Raw genomic sequence first — 23,268 nt, forward strand, 5'->3', positions numbered from 1 at the left:
TTTTAAGGGTTGTAGCATTACAGCTGACAATGACTTATAATAAATTGCTGACTGTCCGCTACCTGTAGCAGGTAGCGGACAGTCAGCTGAAATTAATCTCTGATACACAGGGCTTGCAGAGATGGAGGACGGGGTTGTAGGTGTTTTCTTGCCAGTTTTAGCTAAATTTGGAACACTCATTTTTAATTCCACCCCCTAAAATTTTTATCAACTCTAATACTTTTCCCAAATGTCCACCTTATACCAAACCATTAATCTTGTATTCAATACCAGAATATATCATTTAAATTTGTCTTAAATAACTCTCATAGTTCTTATCTATAGTCTCTATAGTCCAATAAACTCCCTGAAAAAAAGGGAGAACAAAGAAGAAGAGAAAAAAAAATTGTAATCCAATTCTGTTTGTGGGGCTCACTTCCAGAGTAGTTGTCCAAAATCCAAGATTATCGTTCAGTGAAAATTTATAATCTGCAAGGTCCTACTATTCAAAATTAATACTCCATAGAGCCTTCTTCAAAGAAAATCACCAACAGTTAAGTTTCCACTGTCCTTAAGTAGTTTTGAGACTAAAAGTTTATAATCCAATAGGCTCCCCAGACAACAAGAAAAAGAGAAAAAACAAAAACAAAAGGGAAAAGACAAAAAAAGAAAAAGAAAAAATGAGGGGAAAAAATTATAATCCACTTCTATCTTCTGACTCCAGCTCTAACCAATTGTCCCAAAATCCAAAGATGCTAATCTGCCAAAATTACAATCCAAATTGTCTTAGAGTAGATAGTTCCTTGCCATTCAGTCTGTCTCTAAATAGTTTATAAAATTACAGGTCAAACAATATTTCTAATCCAAGGAAGCCAGATGGCTTCAAAATAGTTTGTAGTTTTAGTTGTAATCCGTCCTGCTGAAAAGACAACCCAAACAGTTTTTCTCTTTTTCCATCTGCAATCTACCACGTTATGAAGTTCAGAAACATCAAAGGGTTTAGTCTGTTATTTATGTCTGGGCATCCGGCCAAGTTCCCTCACTCCAGACAAAATATAGATACAGCTTGGTATAGTTCTTTTTTTTTTTGCATGTCATTAGGTATCTGTTTTGTAATTTTTCAACCAAAAAGATTTTTCCCCCTTAAGTTTTGCTCCGATACTCTCCAAGAAAGGCAAAAAAAAATACCATTTTTTCTCCGGAGGTCCAGCCAGTCTTTCTCCTGTCAGTTCTGAGGGCTTCCTTGGATCAAGTGGGTTGACCACCGTCTCCCTGCGATATACAAGGGTCCCCTCTTGTTTTGTCGCCTCTCCGGGGCGACTTCAGGCCCTTTTCGGGTCTCCGGCAGGAAGAAATCGGGTGCGGGAGGCAGAGCCCTGCTTCCCTGCATCCGTCTTACCACGACGTCAAAACCGGAAGTCACCATTGCTTCCTTCTTAAGGGTGAAGTTACTGGTCCTAGCTTACCCAGCTGGCTTTATGCCTAAAACAGAATTATAACTCATGGTCCCATGGGTTCTAGCCTATGACTTAAGCATTACACCAAAGTGACTCTTATTCTGATATCAGATGATATCAGTGGGAAACTTTCTCGTATCATGTAGCTTAATTATTGCTATGCTGAGTGTTTATATACTTTGCTGCTATTGAATATGCCATATAATTTACATCATCATAATCTGATTTTCATGGCAACCTACTGCAAAAAAAGCGTTATCTTTATGCAAATGTTTGCATAATATTGGTTCCACCTGAAATAAGATTTCACAGGGTTGCATAGTCCAGGTCCCATCACTCAAGCAGTGTCATCTTGCAGGACCCAGGAGACATGCCTTTTCTGTCTCAGTGCCTGTCTTTTGGAACGAAATTCCCCCTGAGATCCAGATGACTTTGGACCCACTTGCCTTGTTTGAAAGGCTTTAAAGACCTGACTCTTCCCCTAGACAATGGATCAGGAGATTTTGTGAATTTCAATTGCTTGAATGTATAAATTTGTCCTCAGTGCAATATATTTATAATTTTTGGTTTATTACCGGTATTGTAATTTTTCATTATTTGCTAGCCACTATGATTACATGACAAAAGGAAACCATATAAATTAATTAAATAAACAAGCAAGCAGAAGAGCCTCTTATAGAGCCTTTAAAATGTCTGCATTTTCTAAAAATCATATGATATTGTTTTATATTCCAGACCAAAAAAAATCTCAGTTTAATTTAGCATATTGAAATAACTGTGATAAAAAATGCATGAATGGACTGGGAAGACCATTACATTGTTACTTTATATAGTGCATCTCCTTAGGAAGCTACCTCTTTACATATGAAGAGAAAAAGGAAAAGAATAAAACAACTCAGATGAACTGAAATAATCTTTTAAAAATATACACTTTTCATCCCTATAGTAGGAAAAAACATTTATCTTTAATATTTATATTGTATGGAATTTTATACTTCTAAAAATTACCAATAAGACTTCTGTAATCCCTCAGTCTAGTGTTTCTTTTTTCTTGTTCTTCACTGACAGATTTCCACTGAAGCTTCATCCTGAAATACTCATCTCTGAAGAATTACAAAAATCAGAAATTATGATAAAGATATTGTGTAATTTGAAATATGGAGCATTAAAAACAAAGAAAGCTAGTTCACATTTTTCATTTGTAACTATCAGTAATTGGTAGTTACTACTTCTATCAGAATAATATTTATATTTTTATGACTTTTGCATAGTCTTTAAATTATATAACTTCTTTTAAGAACACAAAATATAACTTCTCAATCTAGGGTGATAATACTAAATGCTGTCCTCCAAACACACGAGAGATATCCTGATTCTAAAGCCTGGTTGCACATATTTAGTGAAGGAATGGACAATGGATCCACTTCTCCTTTTGAGGGCTAAGAGATATCATAAAAAATACAATAGAACTTCGACAGCAAACCAGCAAACAATAAACACATGCATTACTGCCAAGATAATTGGCAAAATAAAATCAGTGTGCAAATCTTCAACTTCACATACCCCCAAGTCTCAGTACAACCACTCATAATGTCATTAGCCAGCTAACTTTAGCCATTTTCCCCAATCCCGCAGAAAGACATGACATCCAGCCACCACAATTTTGCTGCTTTCTGTTTAAACGTGTTACTGCCATGTCACTGTTTTAATATATCATGCTTACGTTTTCCTTTTCTGCATACTTGTCCTCTCATCCCTGGTAGTATTCCACGAATAGTAACCCAACAGGAATTTCCACACTTCCTTCCTCAAAGCATGACAAAGCCCCTTGGAAGAAAAAAAAAGTAAAGGTAAAACTGGACCCTTTATATGTAAAACATGAAGACCAGGAACAAACCAAGTCATTCTATAAGGGTAGCACTACCATCCTTAATTGCTTCTTACAATTTCTCTGGATTTTTTGCTCAAAGTCCTTTGTTTCATTGATTGTAAGGTAGTCAAGGTGATTCTCATAGTCTCATAAGTAGGCTAATTTTCTATCTTGTTAATAATATTACTCATTTTGGTTTCCCAGACTTAATTTTGCAAAACTCTTTACTAATAAAAAATTAATGGTCTGTCCTTCCAACATTTGGTTTCCATATTATCTCTCTCTGTCGCCTACCTCTTTGTTTTTCCTTGGCTTGTATCATCACTTTTTAGAGAATCCTCTATAACCGTGGTGGCGAACCTGTGGCACGCAGAGCCCTCTCTGTGGGCACACGCGCCATCGCCCCAGTCCTAGACCTTCAGCTGGGTTTTATAAAACCTTTTTGCTTTAGGCCTCTGCTGCCGTGTGCAAAAAAAAAAAAGGTTCAATCAATCAATCAATTTCAACTTCTTGCGGGGGAAAAAAAGATCTCGCAAAGTTGGAATTGATTGAACTTTTTAGTCCCACGCAGTCTGCCGTTACCACCACAGCTAGGCCCACCCAATGGGCCACACCTACCCAATAGGCCATCCAGCACCCGATGATACATAAGTGGGTTTTGGGTTGCAGTTTGGGCGCTCGGTCTCTAAAAGGTTCGCCATCACTGCTCTATAAGTAATATTGGAGCTGTGGTGACACAGTGGTTAGAATGCAGTAATGCAGGCTAATTCTTCTGACTACCAACTGCCAGCAGTTCGGCAGTTTGAGTCTTACTGGTTCAAGGTTCACTCAGCCTTCAATCCTTCCAAGGTCAGTAAAATGAGGACCCAGATTATTGGGGGGAATATGCTGACTCTGTAAACTGCTTAGAGAGAGCTGTAAAGCACTGTGAAGTGATACATAAGTCTAAGTGTTATTGCTATTGCTATTACTTCCTACAGTTGATACAGTTATCAAACCATTTCATTTCAATGATTTAAAATTTATTTAAAAATTATTGTGAAGTACAGTAACAAAGGAAGTTTTGTTTTTGCTTTGAAAGATTTAGGCAGCTGTTCAAGTGGTATGGAGATAGACGAATAACTGTTGTCAATTGTTTATGTCCCATCTTTTACTGATATTTCATCTCTATATTTCAGAGCACATTCCCTCCCCAATATATCTTTTGTATGAATGATAAAATGAATACAACTTAACTCTTTATATAAAAATGTAGATTTGGAAAAAAAAGTTAAACATTAATGGAGTCATTGTGCCCTTATTATGACAAAAATAGTGAGATTGCAGCATTGGAAACTTAAATGTATGGCCTTTTCACATAATAGACCAGTGATGGCGAACCTTTTAGAGACCAAGTGCCCAAAACCCACCACACCACCCCCATCCCTACTCCGCCCTGCCCGCTGGGCCACCCACCATCTCCACGGCCCATCACAGATCACCCAGGCAGCCCAGCAGCACCATGGTGGCCACGCCCTCCACCTGTGCCCCGGAGCATCATCTGTGTGCGATGGGGCGCAAGGGCGGAGTCTTGTCCCCGCTGCCCGGCTACCATGTCCTTGGCTGCGCAGCTTCGCGTGGGCTGCACCCAGGGGCGACTCTTCTCCAGGGGGGTTGCTGGTGAGGAGGGGGCCATGGGAGGCGGGGCTGGGATGACGGTGCGTGTGCCCACAGAGAGGGCTCTGAGTGCCGCCTCTGGCACATGTGCCATAGGTTCACCACCACTGTAATAGACTGAGGACCTGATCGCACTTGCCACTTATGAGCAAATTGACTTCAGACGTAGACTTTGAATGGACAAATATAATGAAATATAGGATTCATTTATACAAAGTACATTAGATTAAAAAATATAATTGTATAAATGTATTAGAAATATATATATAAACTTGAATAATTGCATCAGACGAGGAGCATGCTGGTTCATAAGGTTAGACTGCTGGGCTAATTGGTAGGCTTGCATTCAAGACCCCTTCCTGCCATGGGGTGGGTGAGCTCCCATCACACCATCCAGCTCCTGCCGACCCAGCAGTTTGAAAGCAGGAAACCATGAGTAGATAAAAGGGTACCACTTTGGTGGGCAATTTAATGGGGACACAAAAGGAACCCTGAACTGGGTGTCCCCCAGGCAATGGTGATATCACCGGTAACTCCTTTCACCCTAGAAGCACTTTGGCACTTCCAACTCAGAAGTAGTAATATTGCATTAGACAACTGTTTGTAGAATTGCAATTATTTACTGTTAAAATGATGTATTACTACTTTATGTGTAGCACTTTATGTGTTTTACTTTTTTTGACAATGTATGCATTTTCATCTTTGCAGTTTTTTCTAGTTTTTTGGTCACTATTTTAAAAACAATTAAAAGTAGATAACTGAAGATATTACCCCTCTGAATATCATTTGTTTCATAGCGTTTACATTCAATATTCTTCCTTCAGAATCCATATTCTTAGTCCATTCTTCAATTGATACTGGTTGCTTTCTATGAACTTCAAGTCGTTTTCCTAAATCAATCTAAAACATGCATCAAAAATCTATTACATTATTGCCAAGACATTAATTTTCAAACCACCAGATGGATATCTTGTTACCATCTAAAATTCCAAGAACTTAAAACTCACTCGTGTAATGACTTCAAATCCTGGTTCTTCTTGTTGATTTATTTTTAGTCCTGGAATAGCATCACTAATGAAATCTGCCATTTCTGATGGAGGCCGCTGCTCATTTAGTGAGTCATTTCCTCGTAAGCTATCAAAAATATAGTTTGTCACTTTGGAAAATCTTCCCATTGTTGTTGTGTAAGGATCCTTTTTCAATTTCTAAGAAAAACAAAGATAAAGTTTATTTGGATAGATGCATGAACATATGAAGAAATTGGGAGGTACTATGATGAAGACAAAATTCATCACAATAATATTACATTAAAAAAGACTATGTGTGTTTTTTTAATGAAACAGAATTAAGAAGCATAACTTGAATACTTGACCTAGAATTTGCAACTGGTGCAGAATTTTGCAGATAGGATGCTGTGTATCATGGGCTAGGCACATTACATCAGCAATAATGCTGGCTACCTATTAGCTACATAGCCAGTTTCAATATCTTACCACTGACACACAAAACCTAAAACAATCTGGATTTAAGTTTCCTAATAGATCAACTTCTCCATTATAGACCTACACAATCCATAAAATAAGAAAGCATTCATTTTTATGTAGGGTTCCGCCCTGAAAACTGGCTATCTTTGAGGTGGTAGCCTCTCTTTGGAGTGCTGCCCCTTCTTTTCCCCATCCCAATTCCCAGATTACTCAGGAAAGGACAGCTGTTAGATTTCCTTCCCTAGATGAGTGCTGAGTGAGTATTAGAAGCAGACAACCTGCCATATTATGGAGAGGTTTGGGGGAGGTTTTCCCTTGACTTCTTTAATGGTGTTTGTCAATATCCAGATATCAAGACAATGGTAGAGAGATACTGGGCATTACTTAGTCTATCTAGAAGATCTTCTATACCAGGCATCAAATAGCTGTTGAATTAGTGTATAAAGGGACTTGTTGCATAACAAACCTGCGCACATTGTTTGGTTTTGATGCCAACACAATAGGGGAATACCATTCAATTTGAGATGGTTCAATTACTCCCAGTTTCAACATTTTATCCATCTCTTTTTCTAATACTTTCTAGAGTCTCTCTGCAACAAATGTTGTCTCTATCAGACTGGTTCGACATCCCAGTATCAATGATATGCTCCACTGACATGGTACATTGTAATTTGGAAAATGTAATTTGGAAAATTTGAATCAGATTTTAGATATTCTTTTTGTGATGACAGATATTGATTGGGCTGCAATTCTTGATTACTGGTACTGTCCAAACCTTCATATTTCTTTTCCATGACCTCTCAGTTATTCTTACTCCAGATAAGAAAGCCAGGATTGTCTTTTATGTAACTTTTTACTTAATATTTTCCATTGTCCAGATAAATTTGAATCACTACATATTCAACCACATTTTTAGAGGATTCAGTCCAGTTATTCCATTTTTCTTTCATTATATCCATACACTATTGTAAAAGAAATAAATCCTGCTAAAGTATGCAGTTCTTCCCTGTACACAAACATGAGATGTGGCAACCAGGTTTTGAAATGATGGGATGCCATCCTGCATATATTTCTTAACATCTTGAGAGTCTGAATCATCATAATAATAGAGATAGGACTTTAGGGATATTTTAGGAGGCTTGACTGACTTCCCTGATCTGTCAAGATAATGAGTATTATGCCATTCTATTTAATTCATCTGCTGTTTTGTTGAAGGCAGAAGACCCTGTTATATTTATCTGGGTGGGTGGATTGGTGGGTGGGTAGGTAGATAGGTAGGTAGGTGAAAGAGAGGCAGAGCATATGCCCTCAAAACCTTTCCTATTAGAATCTAGCCATCCAATCTTCAATTGGACATTTACATGATACTGTCACTTATTCAAACTATAAAAATCTCTCTATATCCTTATTTTATAGCGTTCCTCATCAATTTATAGATTTTTATATTCTCAACACAAAATCCTTCTCTCCTCTACTAGATACTTCTAAAGTGACTAAAGATACCTCCCCAGTGACTCCTGATTTCTGAAAAGGAAAATGAGCTCTATGCATGTCCCTTTAGACTTTTTTCTCTTTCCTTTCTTATTCTGGGTGACTTCCAGTTAGGATCTCTCTCCACTGCCTTTCTTCCTCTTCTCATCTTAGAAGATATGCATGCTTCTCTTGTTGCTGATGCAGCATACTTCTCATAACATTTACCCATGGCTCTGCTCACTTGACTTAGCTTTCACCTTCAGTGTCAGAAATTTCCAGTGGAGGATCTGAAACCATTTGGTCTTCAGCAGATGTCTTTGCTTTGTATTGCTCTGCTTGTCAGCACTGCTCTACAGATGCGTTTCCATCTCCAGAATAGCAACTGTATAAAAATATTTTGTATGGTCTTTTCTCTTCATTCTGGCTACTACTTGGTTTCCTTGCATTATACTCCAAGCTTATTCATATATGTCAGTCAACTCATTCTTTCCAGATTTCAGGGGTTCTTTTGTCTATGACTGTATGCATATTAGGCTCAATAAAGGCTTTTTATAAAATGTAATAAAGTTGCAAGCTTTCTCTTACTGCAAGATTTTGGTCTCTCCCACTCCACCCCCATTCCTGTTTATTTCAAGAAACAGCTATTTTAATATATTAAATCTTACATTTAATCTTTACCATAAATAATACACTATACTAACCTGTATTAGGCCACATGTTGGTTCATCAAGGAGATTTTCAAAGGACTGTGAAATACTCTGATAATTCACAAGAACCCTTTTATCCTGTTCAGATCTGAGAGGGGGGAAAAAAGTATATTTTTCTACACTTCCTTCTATAATTCTGTTTCCTACTTTGGGATAAGCTAAGAATAACTATAAAACTTGCATTTGAAAAAAAAACAGCAGCTACAGATTATAAAGTGATCATATAATACTTTAAATAGATATGCATTTATTTTCTATGCAAACATTACATTACTGATGATGAAGTTGAAAGTACTTGATTGTTACTTTGAGATTTAAATTCACTACTGCCAGTTTCTGAGACAAAAAAAAACTAGTATTTTTAATATCCATGAGGGAAAAAACTATCACCTATTCTGTTATTAAAGCCTAAAATTTTTAATAAATGTTATCACTCTTCAATACTAACGTGAGTGGATGCATCTATGACAGAGGATATGAAATTCAACAGAAGATTGTATCTTGGCCTTCTGAAAATAGGATGTTAATAAACAAAACTGTGGTTTGCTAACATGGCACAAGAATCAAAAGCTGTACTGACTCATGTATAGCTAATCTACCAAAATGAAAAACCCTTAAGATACCTGCATTTTAATTAAATATGTCTTCAATAAGGTTTACCATAAATTAGAATTATTAACTTGCTCAAAGCAATTATTTACATTAATGCTACTATGGACATATGGACTGCTCCAGCATCATTAACTTAATCTCCCCACCCAATATTTATTTTTTTCTCATTGATTTAAAATTTTAATTTGGAACCAATGATTAATAAAGAAGTCGACTTGGTCAATCAGAGTAATGCATCATATTCAAAGCTCTATAGGGATAAAGTAAAGAAAGAACAATGTTATCTAGCTTTTCTTGTTTTTCTTTTAAAATGAATCACTCTCATTGGAAGTGGCAGGAGGGAACACAAATACCGTACTCAATTATGGATAGTCAGTGGCTGATTTTAAGCTTCTGCAGAGTCAGATATGGATTCACAGCTCACTCCATCCAACAATCAACACCCCACTACTTCTATTGCTGCATTCTAATTCATGCTTTAGAAATCTTTACACTGTCACTCCCGATAAAACAAGAAAAGCTAGAGAACATCGTTCTTTCTTTACTTTATCTCTATAGAGCTTTGAATATGATGCATTGCTGTGATTGACCAAGTCAACTTCTTTATTAATCAATGGTTCTAAATTAAAATTTTAAATCAATGAGAAAAAAATAAATATTTGGGGGAGGGGGCAGGTTAAGTTAATGATACTGGAGCAGTCCATATATCAATAGTAGCATTAATGCAAATAACTGCTCTGAGCAAGTTAAGTAATTCTCATTTATGAAGATTGAAGATGGAACACTGAAGATTTCTCAGTGTCAAAAGAAACTAGCCACCTATTGTCTAATACTCATCTATAATAAAATCACTTTTATTTTCAAGTTCAATTTTTCCATAAGGAGTTAAATAGACATGAAACTAGATATAAGCAAACATTTCATCTTTGCAAACAGGCTATTCCAAGGAACTCTGAAATGTCTTGTCATTTACCTGAATAATATCAAATCAGTTATAGTCTAGAGGCTTTCTACAATTAAGTCCTTTAGAATATGAAGTTGTTCATATTACTACATACATACAAATAAAAAAATTAAAAAAGTTTGCCCTGGAGCAAGGAAATAGCTAAAGTGGAGAGTCTCTTGGGAGACACAGAGAAGACTGCTTAAAAGTCTATTATTATTTTTTTGCAAATTGCATTTTAGATAATTTGTTAATTTGGGCATATCCTGGGGCCAATGAAGCAATTTGTAATTGCTTGCTTGTGAGGTAAGAATCAAGTTTGGGACTGCTATTACTGAAACAACAGTGTATCTATTTTTTGTGGAGGTAATGACTTATTCAAAATTGTAAAAAGGAGTAATTGGGTTAAACAATTTAAGAACCAGTGCTCTATATTACTAATCTTAAAAAGAATTACCAAAAGTTTCATTGTATCATTATACATTAAAAGTCACTTCTTGTTTTTACTCTGCTTCTACAATCTACACAGATGGTTAAAAGTTTGTGAAAGTTAAAATATCGAATAACTTGCTGGTTCCCATGCAACTCACTTGTTTAATTGGATTCTCTTTATCTAATTTTAGAACTTGTATGGAGAACAGATAACATTTTAGATCATATTTATGCAGAAATATTGAGAATTCAAACGAATTCACAAACTTTTAAATACCATTGTAAATACATCTTTTGTTGTTGTTTAATCCTAAGAATACTTACTCACAAAGCACCACATATTTTCTAAGTGTTTGGATGAATAAATTGCTATCACCATGATGAAAATGAAGAGCTGGAAGGACAACATCATCCTTTAACCAGAATACCAAATAGGACCATCCCATTCCTTCTTTGTTTTGTTTAACTGATTTTAAATCTGTTAAACTGAAAAAGAAGGACCACTTGTTCTCGCCAGTTGTACGAACTGCAACATCTGAAAGGATAAAAAAGATAAAGAGCATTTTCACAACTGCAATATTTAATCATAATTATGATTTCCTTGCAACTGGAGAAATTTCTTCTAAAATAAATACTTGGTGTTTCAATACTTTCTGGCTAAATGTGAGTAATATAAAAAAGCAAATGATTGTCCCATTTTCACAGATTTTAGTTTTTAATTATAATTTCTTGTCATTTTATTATATTAGTTTAATATGAACAAGGAATCAATATTTGTTCATTCATTCACAAATGAATAAGGATTTAGCATCCATGTATTGGGAAGGAAGTATGGAAGTCATAGAACAGAGGTCCTCAACCTTTTGGGCACCAGGGATCGATTACGTGGAGAGAGGTTTTTCTGTGGACCAGAGAGCACGTGGTTTTGTGTGCTGTCTGCCTCACGCAGATGGGGCTCTGCTTGTTTGTGCAGCCCCGTTGTTGGCATGCAGCGCCCCAGTACTGGTCCATGGACTAGGAGTTGGGGACCTCTGTCATAGAAGAAAGCAAATCACTTTGCTACCAAAGTTCTCTGTGAAAGATGAACCAATATGCAATCTGGATCTTCTCATGTTTATGATAAGATATTACAAAAGAAAGACTAATTCTATCAAGAGAGGTAACATACCAATTTAAGTTAATGAAAAATGCTCCAAAAATGTTCATAGATATCACACAGAGCACCCCACCAACCAAAAACTGAATTGAGTATCATTTCCTCAACTTCAATTTTGGGTTTCCTGCTCGAGCAGGAGGTGGACTAGATAACCTCCAAGGTCCTTTCCAACTTTGTTATTCTATGATTCTATTATTTTTATTTGTAATTCTAAACATATGCTGTCTTATAGCAATAAAGGAAGCATTAAAGTAAAACATGCAGGAACATCTTAGAGTAATTATCAAGAATAACCTACACAATGTTTATCTGTTAACATTTTATGTTATGAATCTTTCCAATCATTATAAGAAAACAAATATGCTAACTGGTTTCACAGCCAAGAGTACAGTTGTGATGTACTATAGCATGTGACTGTGTCATTTAGAAAGGACAATTACTTCACAACATAGATTGTTATTAAAAGTTGTTGAGAATTTTACTTTAATCCTTTTTCATTATCAGTACAATGCAGTAATTGAATTTGTTTTTATGTAGTATATTCATAGCATTTAGGAGAAATATTATAGAATTTGTATTTGTATTTTTACAAATATTACAGAGATATCTTTTTGTATACTGTATGTTTTTTTTCAAAATAAATAAAACAAATGAAATATTGTACATACATTTACTGAACTGTACTATTAACAATTGCTATGTTTATTGAAAGAAGTTTAGTAAAAAAAAATCTAAACTTATGTGTGGGAACAACCTTGCTTCCCGGAAACTCCTGTACAATACATTACAAAAAGTTTATCAATTATCTTAAACTGTCTGATTTAATTTAGTCTTTTAAGCATGTTTCTTCTAAAATGATTGTTTTCCTTGTACTACATAAGTGGAGGTAATCATCCTGAGGAGGAATCAATGTATGAAATCAGATGACCAAAATATGAACTCATTCCAGACAACTTTATTTTTGGTGTTGGCAGGTTTTCCTCTCCTCCTCACCACTCTCTTCATTCTCTGATCCAATTCTTCGTACTTAATTCACTTTCCCTCATGACCTGGCATCTCCTAATCAACTAATAATGCATAGTTGTATGCATTTTTGTAATGTTTTGTGGAAACCAAATCTTTAGACTACAGATCTTCTGCTGACGAAATTTTGAATACTGTTTACTGCCCAAGTTGTATCAAAATGGGAGACTGCAACCGCAAACCATAATTTTAGAGATTTTGTACTTAGTTGCCATTTTTATTTTTTTCCTTGCTAAATTCTTCCTCAATAGCAATCAATACTTCCTCCCAAAATTACTTTCTATAGACTCTTTTAGTTATTAAAATGACACCTTGGCCCACTGATGGGCATTAAAAGGATACTTTGGCTGACCAATGAATGTTACTTTTTTAGAGAAACGTGCCTTTACATTTTCCATCTCTAATACATAGTGTTTTCTTAGATGGATGAGTTATTTCTGTTTTAATGATTTAAGACAATGTACTCCTTATTATAACATATGTTAACAGTCCACAGCCCACTAGGGATAAGACATAAACAAACTGTAAAAATAAACAAATAATGCAGACATATTTGTCCATATAGACTTGTAATGAATGAACATCCCTTAGTTCCAAACGAAATCAGTAGAATTTCATTCATTACATCTGAAGTCCATCCATCTAGATCCACTAAATAAGATTTTGCCATATTACAACTTCTTGTAATAAGTAAATAAAAAATATCATTAGAATCCTGTTTTCTGCTATTAACAAGATTACACACAACACATACATTTTAAGTCCTAAGGTGATATCTTACTACATACTCATTTTGTTTCAAATTATTCGAATAATCTATAGAAATCATACGCAAGCATCTTCAACAATTTTCAGTAATAACCAAAAATAAATGCTAATGGATGAGAAAGTAACAGGCTTCTCTATAAATAAAAACGCTTTTTACAGATACAGATGCCTTGTATTTTCATTCATTAAATTTATATGCCTTAATTATACATGCCTTAATTATACATACCTTAATTCGGAATCTTAGAATCCCCTTTGTTACGAAAGACAGATGATCAGCATTATTAGCTGAAACTTCACAAGAACTGCAGCAAGCAAGTACCAGAAGTAAAAAGCTCTATATCTAGGAATATAATCTCACAGGGCTCAACCAATAAATCACCGTAATATTTTAATATCTGTGTTACTTAAGTACCTCCATTTGAATGTGGCTTCTTTTTAAAAGAGACAGTGTTGACCATATCCCATTCTGCTTCATAACTGTTCATATGTTCTGGCCCTCTGAAAATCTTCTCCTTAGGAGTCTGCACCCATTCTACAACTGAACTGGAATCCTAAATAAAATATCGAAACAGCATCAGCAGCCATTTTTCTTGTAAACTACTTATAAAATCATTTTTTCTGTCCATAACTATAAAGCACATTTGTTCAAGGAACATCACTTTTGTTATATGCAAATTTAAGATAAAAAATGCAGTAAACCAAGCTGTAAAACAATTTACTTTGAAGAAAATTGCCAATCAAAAAGTCATAAAACTTTGTTTTATAATTCAGCTCAAGGAAAGGAGAAAAATAGCATTTTAGCTTCAGAAGAAAAATAGTCTTGCTCAGATATAGCATTACTCAACCTTTGGCTTGTTTAAGGCATTAGTCCCAACATTCCATACTTCTGCAACTTCCTTTCTCAAATGTCATAGTAGAACTATCAATGGAATAATTTGCTTTCCATCCCTAACAACAACAAGAGTTCATACATTTACAGCTGAATAAAAAACAAATGTGAACTATGTAAACTGTAAGCGGTGACAGATTTCTTTAAAACGTTAATGCAAGCAATCATTTCATACTATAGTAAAAGAAATCAAAGACCTATGATTTTCTACTCTTATGGTCTGGGAATATTTTTTTAATGATTACGACTTACACAAAATGTATAATATTATTCAAGCTCTGCATTAGTCCACAAAATCATTTCATAGGCTTCAGCTATCTTTCCTAAGCATCTCTAAATTAAATCAAAAATTTTAATTCTGGATGCCAGACAAATCTTATTGCATTCTTTGACCAGGTGACAAAATTAGTGGAGAAGATAGAAAAATGCGGGTTAGACAGCATCACCACCAGATGGATCCGTAGCTGGCTGACCGGCCGTACTCAGCGTGTGGTCCTCAAAGGAATTGCATCTACATGGAGGGAAGTGTGTAGTGGGGTGCCCCAGTGCTCTTCAACATCTTCATCAATGATGTGGATGAGGGGATAGATGGGGAACTCATCAAATTTGCAGAGACAACAAGCTGGCAAGAATAGCCAACACTCCAAAAGACAGGCTTAAGATACAGAAGGATCTTGACACACTTGAACATTGGGTGCTATCTAACAAAATGAAATTCAATGGTGAAAAAAGTAAGATTCTACATTTAGGCAAGAAAAACCAAATGCACAGGTACAGTACAGGTGGTACCTTGCTCAATAGTAGTAACTGTGAAAGGGATCTCGGAGTCCTAGAGGACAATCACTTAAATATGAGCCAGCAGTGTGCTGAAGCTGCCAAAAAAGCCAACACAGTGCTAGGCTGCATTAACAGAGGGATAGAATCAAGATCACGTGAAGTATTAATACCACTTTACAATGCCTTGGTAAGGCCACACTTGGAATACTGCATCCAGTTTTGGTCACCACGATGTAAAAAAGATGTTGAGACTCTAGAAAGAGTACAGAGAAGAGCAACAAAGATGATTAGNATTATTATTATTATTAAGTCCTACATTCCTGCTCTAAAGGAATCCTATGTATCATTTCAGAGGTGTGGTATATCAACTGTAAACTTGTGGGCTTTGGCAAGGAGCCCAATGATCACTGTCAGTAACAGATATCATGTTGCTTCTATCTTCATGTGGTTTAGTAAAATTGGTATTACATTGTTATGTTTCCAGTTCGGTGAGGCATTGACGAGGCGAATGGTGCAACAACAATTCTTTATTCAGCTAACAACAGAAGCAGCCCTAACTGCTGCTTAACCACTATTTATACAGCTCACCACTAGGCGGCAGCCAATAGAATTAAAGCAGTATTTCCCTCTTAAAGACAAACTTAATTAACATGTAGACAGTCAGTCTGGAGCTTAAACAGGTGCAGCCTTTTGGCCATTTCCAACAGTTTCCAAGTAAATTAATCTCAATACATAACACCCTTTCCCCCTAGATAGTTCATAATGACAAATATTGAACATAGTCCTGTAAATATTTTGGTGGCCTTCTTGACCGTTCCGAGCGCCTCAGTACCACTGTAGGCTCCCGATCTAATAGCTCGCCGGCCAGGCTGGATAGACCGGGGCTTTGGGACCCGTTAACTATGGGTAGCACTGAGTCTCTGTCGCTGGTCTGTCCAGGTAGACCCGAGCCAGTGTCCATAAGTGGAACAGTTTCCATCGGGCTGGGAATCGGAGCCAACTGCCGGAATTGCTCAGTGGGTGCAGTCTCTGTGTTCGGGGCCAACTCGCTGTCCGCTAGTGCCCCTCTCCTGGGAGTCTTGCCCACGCTCAAAGACTCCGATGTACAGCTGCTCTCGGGCTGCCCCTGGATTTGGCTTTCGCGAGAGTCATAAGCCAGCGGCTGGTTCGCTAGCCTCCTGTGCAGTTGGTCGATGTGCCTGCGTATCACACAATCGTCTTCCAGGACTTCATAAGAGAGTGGCCCTGACACCTTACCAACCACAGCTACCACCCACAGTGCCCCTTGCCCGTAGTTTCAAGTCCAAACCGGGTTGCCAACTTGCAATCTCCTCGGTGGCGTTGGCTGTGCTGATTCCGATGCAACTCGGTCTGGATGCAGATGATCCAGCTTAGTGATTAAGCAATGGCCCCATCTTAATTCTGCTGGGCTTCTGCCCGTGGAAGTGCAGGAAGTCGTGTGTTGGCAGAGTAAGAAATCTGCTAGTCTATGCTGCCAGTTGCCGGTTACGATCCTTTTTAAGGATTCTTTGGTCGTTTGGACCATGCGTTCTGCTTGGCCGTTAGAAGCTGGGTGAAAAGGGGCTGAAGTAGCGTGCCTGATCATGTTAGCCCTTAAAAAGGACTGGAATTCTGCAGCGATAAACTGAGCCCCATTGTCTGAGACTATCACGTCGGGTAACCCGTGCGTTGCAAAGATCCTGCGCAGTTCCTAAATGGTCCTGGCAGTAGTCATAGTTGGGACAGGTGCAACCTCTAACCACTTAGAGTGACTGTCCACCACAATAAGGAACAGCTGCCCCTGAAAGGGGCCTGCAAAATCGATGTGGATTCTTGACCACGGGGCTTGTGTGGTTTCCCATCGATGGACCAGGGCTTGCGGCATTTCTGGTCAGGATTGCTGGCAAATGTAGCAGCTGTGTACATGGGCCTCAATATCTTTATCTAACCCTGGCCACCACAGGTAGCTTCTCGTACCTTCATCCAGACTATTCCTGGATGTCCCTTCATGCAGAGACTCTAGTGCCCTGGGCCTCAAGGAGTGCGGGACTATGACCCAACTCCCCCACAAAATGCAGCCTTTGTGAGCTGAAAGCTCATCCTTCCTCCTACTGAAACTCTGAAAGCTAGGTCCCGGACTTATGTCCGGCCATCCTGTGAGCACCCAATTCAACACGTAGCTCAGTGTCTTGTTCGAAGCTGTTTCGGCAGCCATGTCCCTTGCGTTAAGGGGAGACTCCGGCAAATCCTGGATAGCCAGAATGCGAGCCGCTGGAGCGGGGTCTGGCTCTAAGTACGGCAGGGGAAGTCTACTAAGGCCATCTCCGTGGCCCATTTCCCTGCCCGGTTTGTGAATCAGCCTGTAATTATAAGCTGACAGAAAGATGGACCATCTCAGCATCCTTGGAGAGATGATCTGAGGTGTTTGTTTGTCCGTCGTGAACAGACCCAGTAGTGGCTTGTGGTCCATAAAGACCGTGAATGGCCGACCATACAAATAGTCATGAAATTTCTTAATGCCAGCCACAATGGCCAATGCCTCCTTATCTATTTGGGCATAGTTGCGTTCTGCTGAAGACAGAGTCCCTGAATAATAGGCTATGGAGATTTGTCTCCCATCAGTCGTTAAATGGCTCAACACAGTCCCTACCCCATATGGGGACGCATCACAAGCAATGCTGAAGGGCAGCTGTTCGTTAAAATGTGTTAGTACCGAGTTTGAAGACAACAATGATTTGACTGCTGAGAAGCTTCTCTTATGGACGCTTGTCCACTGCCACTGTGCCTTTTTGTCCAAGAGCCGGTGTAACGGCTCTGCCATTGCGGCCTTGTGTGGAAGAAAGGCATGATAGAAATTAAGTAGCCCTAAGAAGCTCCCCCTTTGGCGTAGGACTGGGGGGCTGCTGAATTGCTTTGAGCTTGGATTCCGCAGGGTGAATGCCTGCGGCATCAATGCGGAACCCTAGAAATTCGGTTGAAGCTACCTCTATTTTGCATTTCTCCCTCTTTAGTTTCAGCCCCGCTTCGCGGAACCGCTGAAGAACGGCTTTGAGCCTTTCTACCAATATTTCTACTGACTCCCCAGCTATGAGGACCTCACCAAAATATAGACACACTCCTGGGATATTTTTGAGCGTGCGCTCCATCACGCTCCAGAAAATCTCTGGTGCGACACTGACCCCGAATTGTAGGTGTCTTACCCTGAAAGCCCCCGTGGGTAACTATGGTCTGAGCTTCCGCCGTGGCATCGTCCATGGGTAGTTGTTGGTAGGCTTGAGCCAGATCTAATTTGGCAAATATGCGACCTCTCTGTAGTGACACCAAAATATGGCTGACTACAGGCACCGGATATGAATGTTGTTGAAGCACTCTATTAATAGTGCACTTACAATCCGTACAAATGCACACCTCCCCGTTGGCCTTAAGTGGCGTAACTATAGGGGTTTCCCACCGGCTGCTGTCTACTGGCTGCAACACGCCTTGTTGCAACAGCTTGTCCAGCTCTTCTAGGTTTAAGGGCAAAAGGCACTCTACGAGGCTTAATCCTTATTGGAGTTATGGTAGGATCAAGGTGCAGAGCAATTGGAGGTCCCTTGTACTTTCCCAAGTCAGAGCTGAAAACATCAGCAAACTCCTGGCAAACGGCCTCCAGGTCCGTTGCTTGCGTTCAGTTTATGCCAGTCACATGGATGCCCAATGCATCAAACCAGTCTAGCCCGATGAGGCTTGTGCGGTTGCCTTCAACAATCACGATGTCCAGGGGACCCTCAAACTTTTTGAACTGCACTTTGAATGTGGGGTCTCCTTTAACCGCTACGCGCGAGTTTTGGAAATCAGTTAACATGAGATTCGACGGCTTGAGTTTGACTCGTTTGCCGCTGCAACTGCAAATGTGGTTAAAAGTTAAAAATAAAAATTATAGACAGGGCTGAACCCCGTGTCTAGTTCCACGTTGCATGGGACTCCATGAAGCTTGACTTTAAGTCTCAGCTTCTCCTTCATGGGGGGATGGGCACCTGTTCTAAATACGCTCCTTCTGCTAGCACAAAAAACAACTGCCCCCGGGCCCCGGTACCTTTCCTGGGAAATTCTTCTTGTGGAATGTCCCTCTGGCGACCTTTACAGACGCGGTGATGTGGCCTTGCTTGCTGCACACCCGGCACATTGCTGTGCAGAATCTGCACTCCGAGCGTCTATGTCGACCTCCACAGTCCATACATTGAGTGAAGGGAACTTCCTTGTCAAGTGGCCATTGAACTCTTGCAGATGGCTTCTGCAGCCGATCGATTTTATGGTCCATGTCAGGGACCTCGCCTTTTTCTGCGTCCTCATGGACGGTTGCTGGGCTGGGAGTGTTCTTGGAGGGCCGTAAGGCTTTTACGGCTCCCCCGGCGGCTTCTTCAGCCATGATTTCCTTTAGGGCGTCTTGGAATGACAAGGTCTCTTTCGTGAACAACTTCTGCCGAAAATCCCTGTTCCTCAACCCGCAAACTAAACGGTCTCTCAGTCTCTCTTCGAGGTCTTGGAAATTGCAGAGCCGGGACGCCTATCGTAGGGCAGCTATGAACTCAGCGGCAGACTCTCCTGGTTGTTGCTCCCTTTGTTCGAAGGCGTGCCTCCAGACAATGACAGAGAGCTTCGGTTCAAAATGTTCCTTGAGCATTTTCTTGAGTTCAGCGTAGGCGACTGTTTCAAGCGAAGCTAGAGCAATTAAATTTTTGGCTATATTGAATGTCGCCTGGCCGCACACGCACAGCAGTGTTGCGGCCTTTAAGCCGTCTTTGCTAACTTGGTTAGTTCTCAGGTAGTTTTCAACTCCCGAAATGTAAGAGCTCCACCTCTTGGGATGCGACACATCGAACTCCAACAATTTTCTGAGCTTGGCCATGGTGAATTGTCTCTGACCTCGCAATGCCTTGTGCTGCTAAGGCTTCTGTTGGTGGTCTTGGGGACGGGTCCCTCAGGCGTTGGCCTCCAGCGTTGCTTGCTGGCAGGCAGAGGGAGGGAACATAGTTCCTACCAGGGCACTAAGGCTAGTGACTTTTGGCTCTTTATTTCTTCGCAGCACATCCCACCTTCGTCGCCACTGTTATGTTTCCAGTTCGGTGAGGCATTGACGAGGCGAATGGTGCAACAACTCTTTATTCAGCTAACAACAGAAGCAGCCCTAACTGCTGCTTAACCACTATTTATACAGCTCACCACTAGGCGGCAGCCAATAGAATTAAAGCAGTATTTCCCTCTTAAAGACAAGCTAATTAACATGTAGACAGTCAGTCTGGAGCTTAAACAGGTGCAGCCTTTTGGCCGTTTCCAACAGTTTCCAAGTAAACCTCAATACATAACAACATTATCTAATTACATCACATTCATTATGGGCATTTGTGATACCCTTTGACAGAACTGCAGCATTAGGCTGTCATCTTAAAGACACTTGCCTAAATATAAAATCCATTGAAGCTTAATTCTCAATAGAAGAGCATAGGATTGCATTACAAATAATCCTTGTTTAGGGGTGCTACTGGCACCAGCAACTCAGTCATTAAGTGAAGCAGTCGCCAAGTGAAACTGTTATTGTGCTTACAATCTTACTTCACTTCCCTTTGCTTTACAGACCCTTTGCTTTACAGTCGTAAATGCAAGCATTGGTTGCAAAGTTATTTTCTCATTATCATTGTAATTGAAGATAAAGAGAAATTCTATATGTAAACTGTGAAAAGTATGTGAAGTGTATAAGGGTCTGTATAAAATATAAAACATTCTATAGTTTTCTGTTTTATTTGCTTTTTTAACTGTTATTTCTTGTTATCTTTTCAACATTAGAAAATCAAGGAATTAAAAGATGTTTGGGAATTGTCAGATTATTAATTGAAATAACCTAATTATAATAGTGGGAAAAATCATGTTGGCCAACAATTTGTATCTCCAATTAGATATGCCAGAATAGAGAAATATATTAAAGGGACAACTGTATTCAAACTTTGACTCAATAAACATACCCAACAATTGTGCTATGTATTATTGCTTTCTATGCTGATTACGCCCACTAGATATAAGATCTAAGTTCTTCTCCTCCCAAGATACCGGTAACCTGTTATTGGATGGTGCAAATAACCTTTTAGGCTTGGAAATACAACCTGCCATCTTCCAAGATCATGAGTGAAAAACTAGTCTTCACTCAACTTTTGCAGTCTTTACAATTCTGTTAATTCAAAAGTCACAATATTGTTTCTTATCACTTAGCCAACTATAAAGATAAAGCAATTAAAAAAGAAAATCACAGAAAAATGGTCATGTGGATATATGGCATCTGCATTAACACTGCCTCACAAATTCTGATCCCGTCTTCTAAAAAGATTTAAGTATCAAAATATTACCCATCCTTGTAAAGGACCAGAGGGATGACCTATGAGAAAGAGACTATTAGGAAAACGTGAGCTAAGTCTGGGAAAACAAGAAAGTGTGAGAAAAAAATTAAAGTTGCCTCCCCTTGAGTCTCTCTGATAAAATGGGAAGACAGTATGTTAGACCAGATGTCCCCAACCCCCGGTCCATGGACCGGCACCAGGCCCCAGCATGCCAGAAACTGGCCCGTGCAAACAAATGAAGCCCCATCCATGGGATACAGGCAGCATACGAAACCATGCCCCCTGCGGTCCATGGAAAAACCTCTCCTCACAGAACCGGTCCCTGGTGCCTAAAAGGTTGGGGGCCTCTGTGTTAGACTTTGAAGATTCTGCTATAATAACTTGCATCAATATACTAGAGCAGGGCTTTTCAACCGGTGGTACGTGTACCACTGGTGGTACGCGACCACCTGGCTGGTGGTACGCGGCGTCGCCTTCCTCCCCCCTCCCCCGGCGTCACTTTCCTCCCCCCCCCACTCTGCTCCTTCCCAGCTCATTTGTTTGTGGAAAACATGCTGCTTGGCGGCAGCCTGCACAAACCCTACCGAACGTGCTCTGCAGAGGGCGCGCAAAGAGCGCAGGTGCAGAGCAAGGCCCCGCCCTCCCCAGGGACTCATTATGCAGCAATCGGATTGACTTCTTCTCGTGCACGCAGGTCAGCGGGATCCGTATCGCCCTTCCCCTCCCTCTTCTTACTTCACAAGCGCTAGCCTGATAGCCCCTTCCGGGCTGGGAGAAGCGCACGCCGTTGCCTGTATCACAGGCTTAAAGTCTGAAACAGCCGGGCTCTTGGCTGACTGATCGCCTTTCTCCCCTCCACCCCAACTTTTCTACAAACCGGGAATCGTGGCTTAGTGGGGGCCTGGAGCGGGTCTTGGGGTGCCCCTGCGCCCCTTGGATCAGACAAGCGAGCAATCGACTTTAGTCTTTGGGGAACAAAAGCCGGTCGGGGCTGATCTCTTCCTGCCCGGGAAGGCTGGAGAAGCCAGGAGAAAGTCAATTATTAGAGGGGGGGGGAAAGTCACTTCTTCATTTAAGGCAGTTTTGGAAAAGTAACTTTTGCTGAAAAGGAAAGCAGTTTTTTTTCCCCTTTTCTTGGATCGCCTTCTTTGCTTGGGCCTCTGTCGCAGGCTTAAAGTCTGAAACAGCCAGGCTCTTGGTTAACTGATTGCCTTTCTTTCCCCCCCTCATCTTTTCGGGAGGTGCACCTTTGCAGCGGGTTTCCCCTTCCGTTAATTATCGGAGGTTTGAAAAGCAAGCTGCTCCCAGAGCGTAAAAGTAGAGGGCCCAAACGGCGAGAGTGATGCAGCTCTCCGACTCTCTGCTTCAGGGGAAAAATGACTGGGAGAAGTAGCCAGTTCGTAATGTACGTGCCTGAAAATGGGAGGTGAACCGGCCACATCCCCGCCCTGCCTGTGCGCTCTCCTCTGCCTTTGCGCGCGCACAGGCAGGGCCGTGATGTGTTGCTGCCTGCCAAAACCAGGCTGGGTCTGGGCGGCATAGCACAGGACGAAGGAACGAGGAACAAGGAAGGAAGGAAGGGACAATGGGAGCTGCAGCGCTGCAGCCTTCCAGTCCCGTGAGCATCTTTCGGCTGTACTCCAGGCCTCGCATTCATCAGCTGTTCGGCGG

At 39.9% G+C, this 23,268-nt stretch overlaps 1 protein-coding gene across 1 annotated transcript in view; it reads right to left on the reverse strand.

Annotated features, from left to right (window-relative positions):
- The window catches only part of TBC1D15 (TBC1 domain family member 15), a 45,873-nt gene that overhangs the window by 16,389 nt on the left and 6,216 nt on the right, over window positions 1–23,268 (reverse strand). The window contains exons 4-10 of the mRNA XM_015811786.1: window positions 13,976–14,114; window positions 10,938–11,148; window positions 8,621–8,714; window positions 5,970–6,167; window positions 5,734–5,862; window positions 3,160–3,263; window positions 2,445–2,539 (exon numbers count right to left, since the gene is read on the reverse strand). Coding sequence (XP_015667272.1) covers window positions 2,445–2,539; window positions 3,160–3,263; window positions 5,734–5,862; window positions 5,970–6,167; window positions 8,621–8,714; window positions 10,938–11,148; window positions 13,976–14,114 — 970 coding nt within the window. The remainder of the gene's footprint in view (window positions 1–2,444; window positions 2,540–3,159; window positions 3,264–5,733; window positions 5,863–5,969; window positions 6,168–8,620; window positions 8,715–10,937; window positions 11,149–13,975; window positions 14,115–23,268) is intronic.

This window comes from Protobothrops mucrosquamatus, unplaced genomic scaffold (assembly GCF_001527695.2).
Source record: "Protobothrops mucrosquamatus isolate PMUCROS unplaced genomic scaffold, P.Mucros_1.0 scaffold49, whole genome shotgun sequence".
Classification (NCBI taxonomy): domain Eukaryota; kingdom Metazoa; phylum Chordata; class Lepidosauria; order Squamata; family Viperidae; genus Protobothrops; species Protobothrops mucrosquamatus.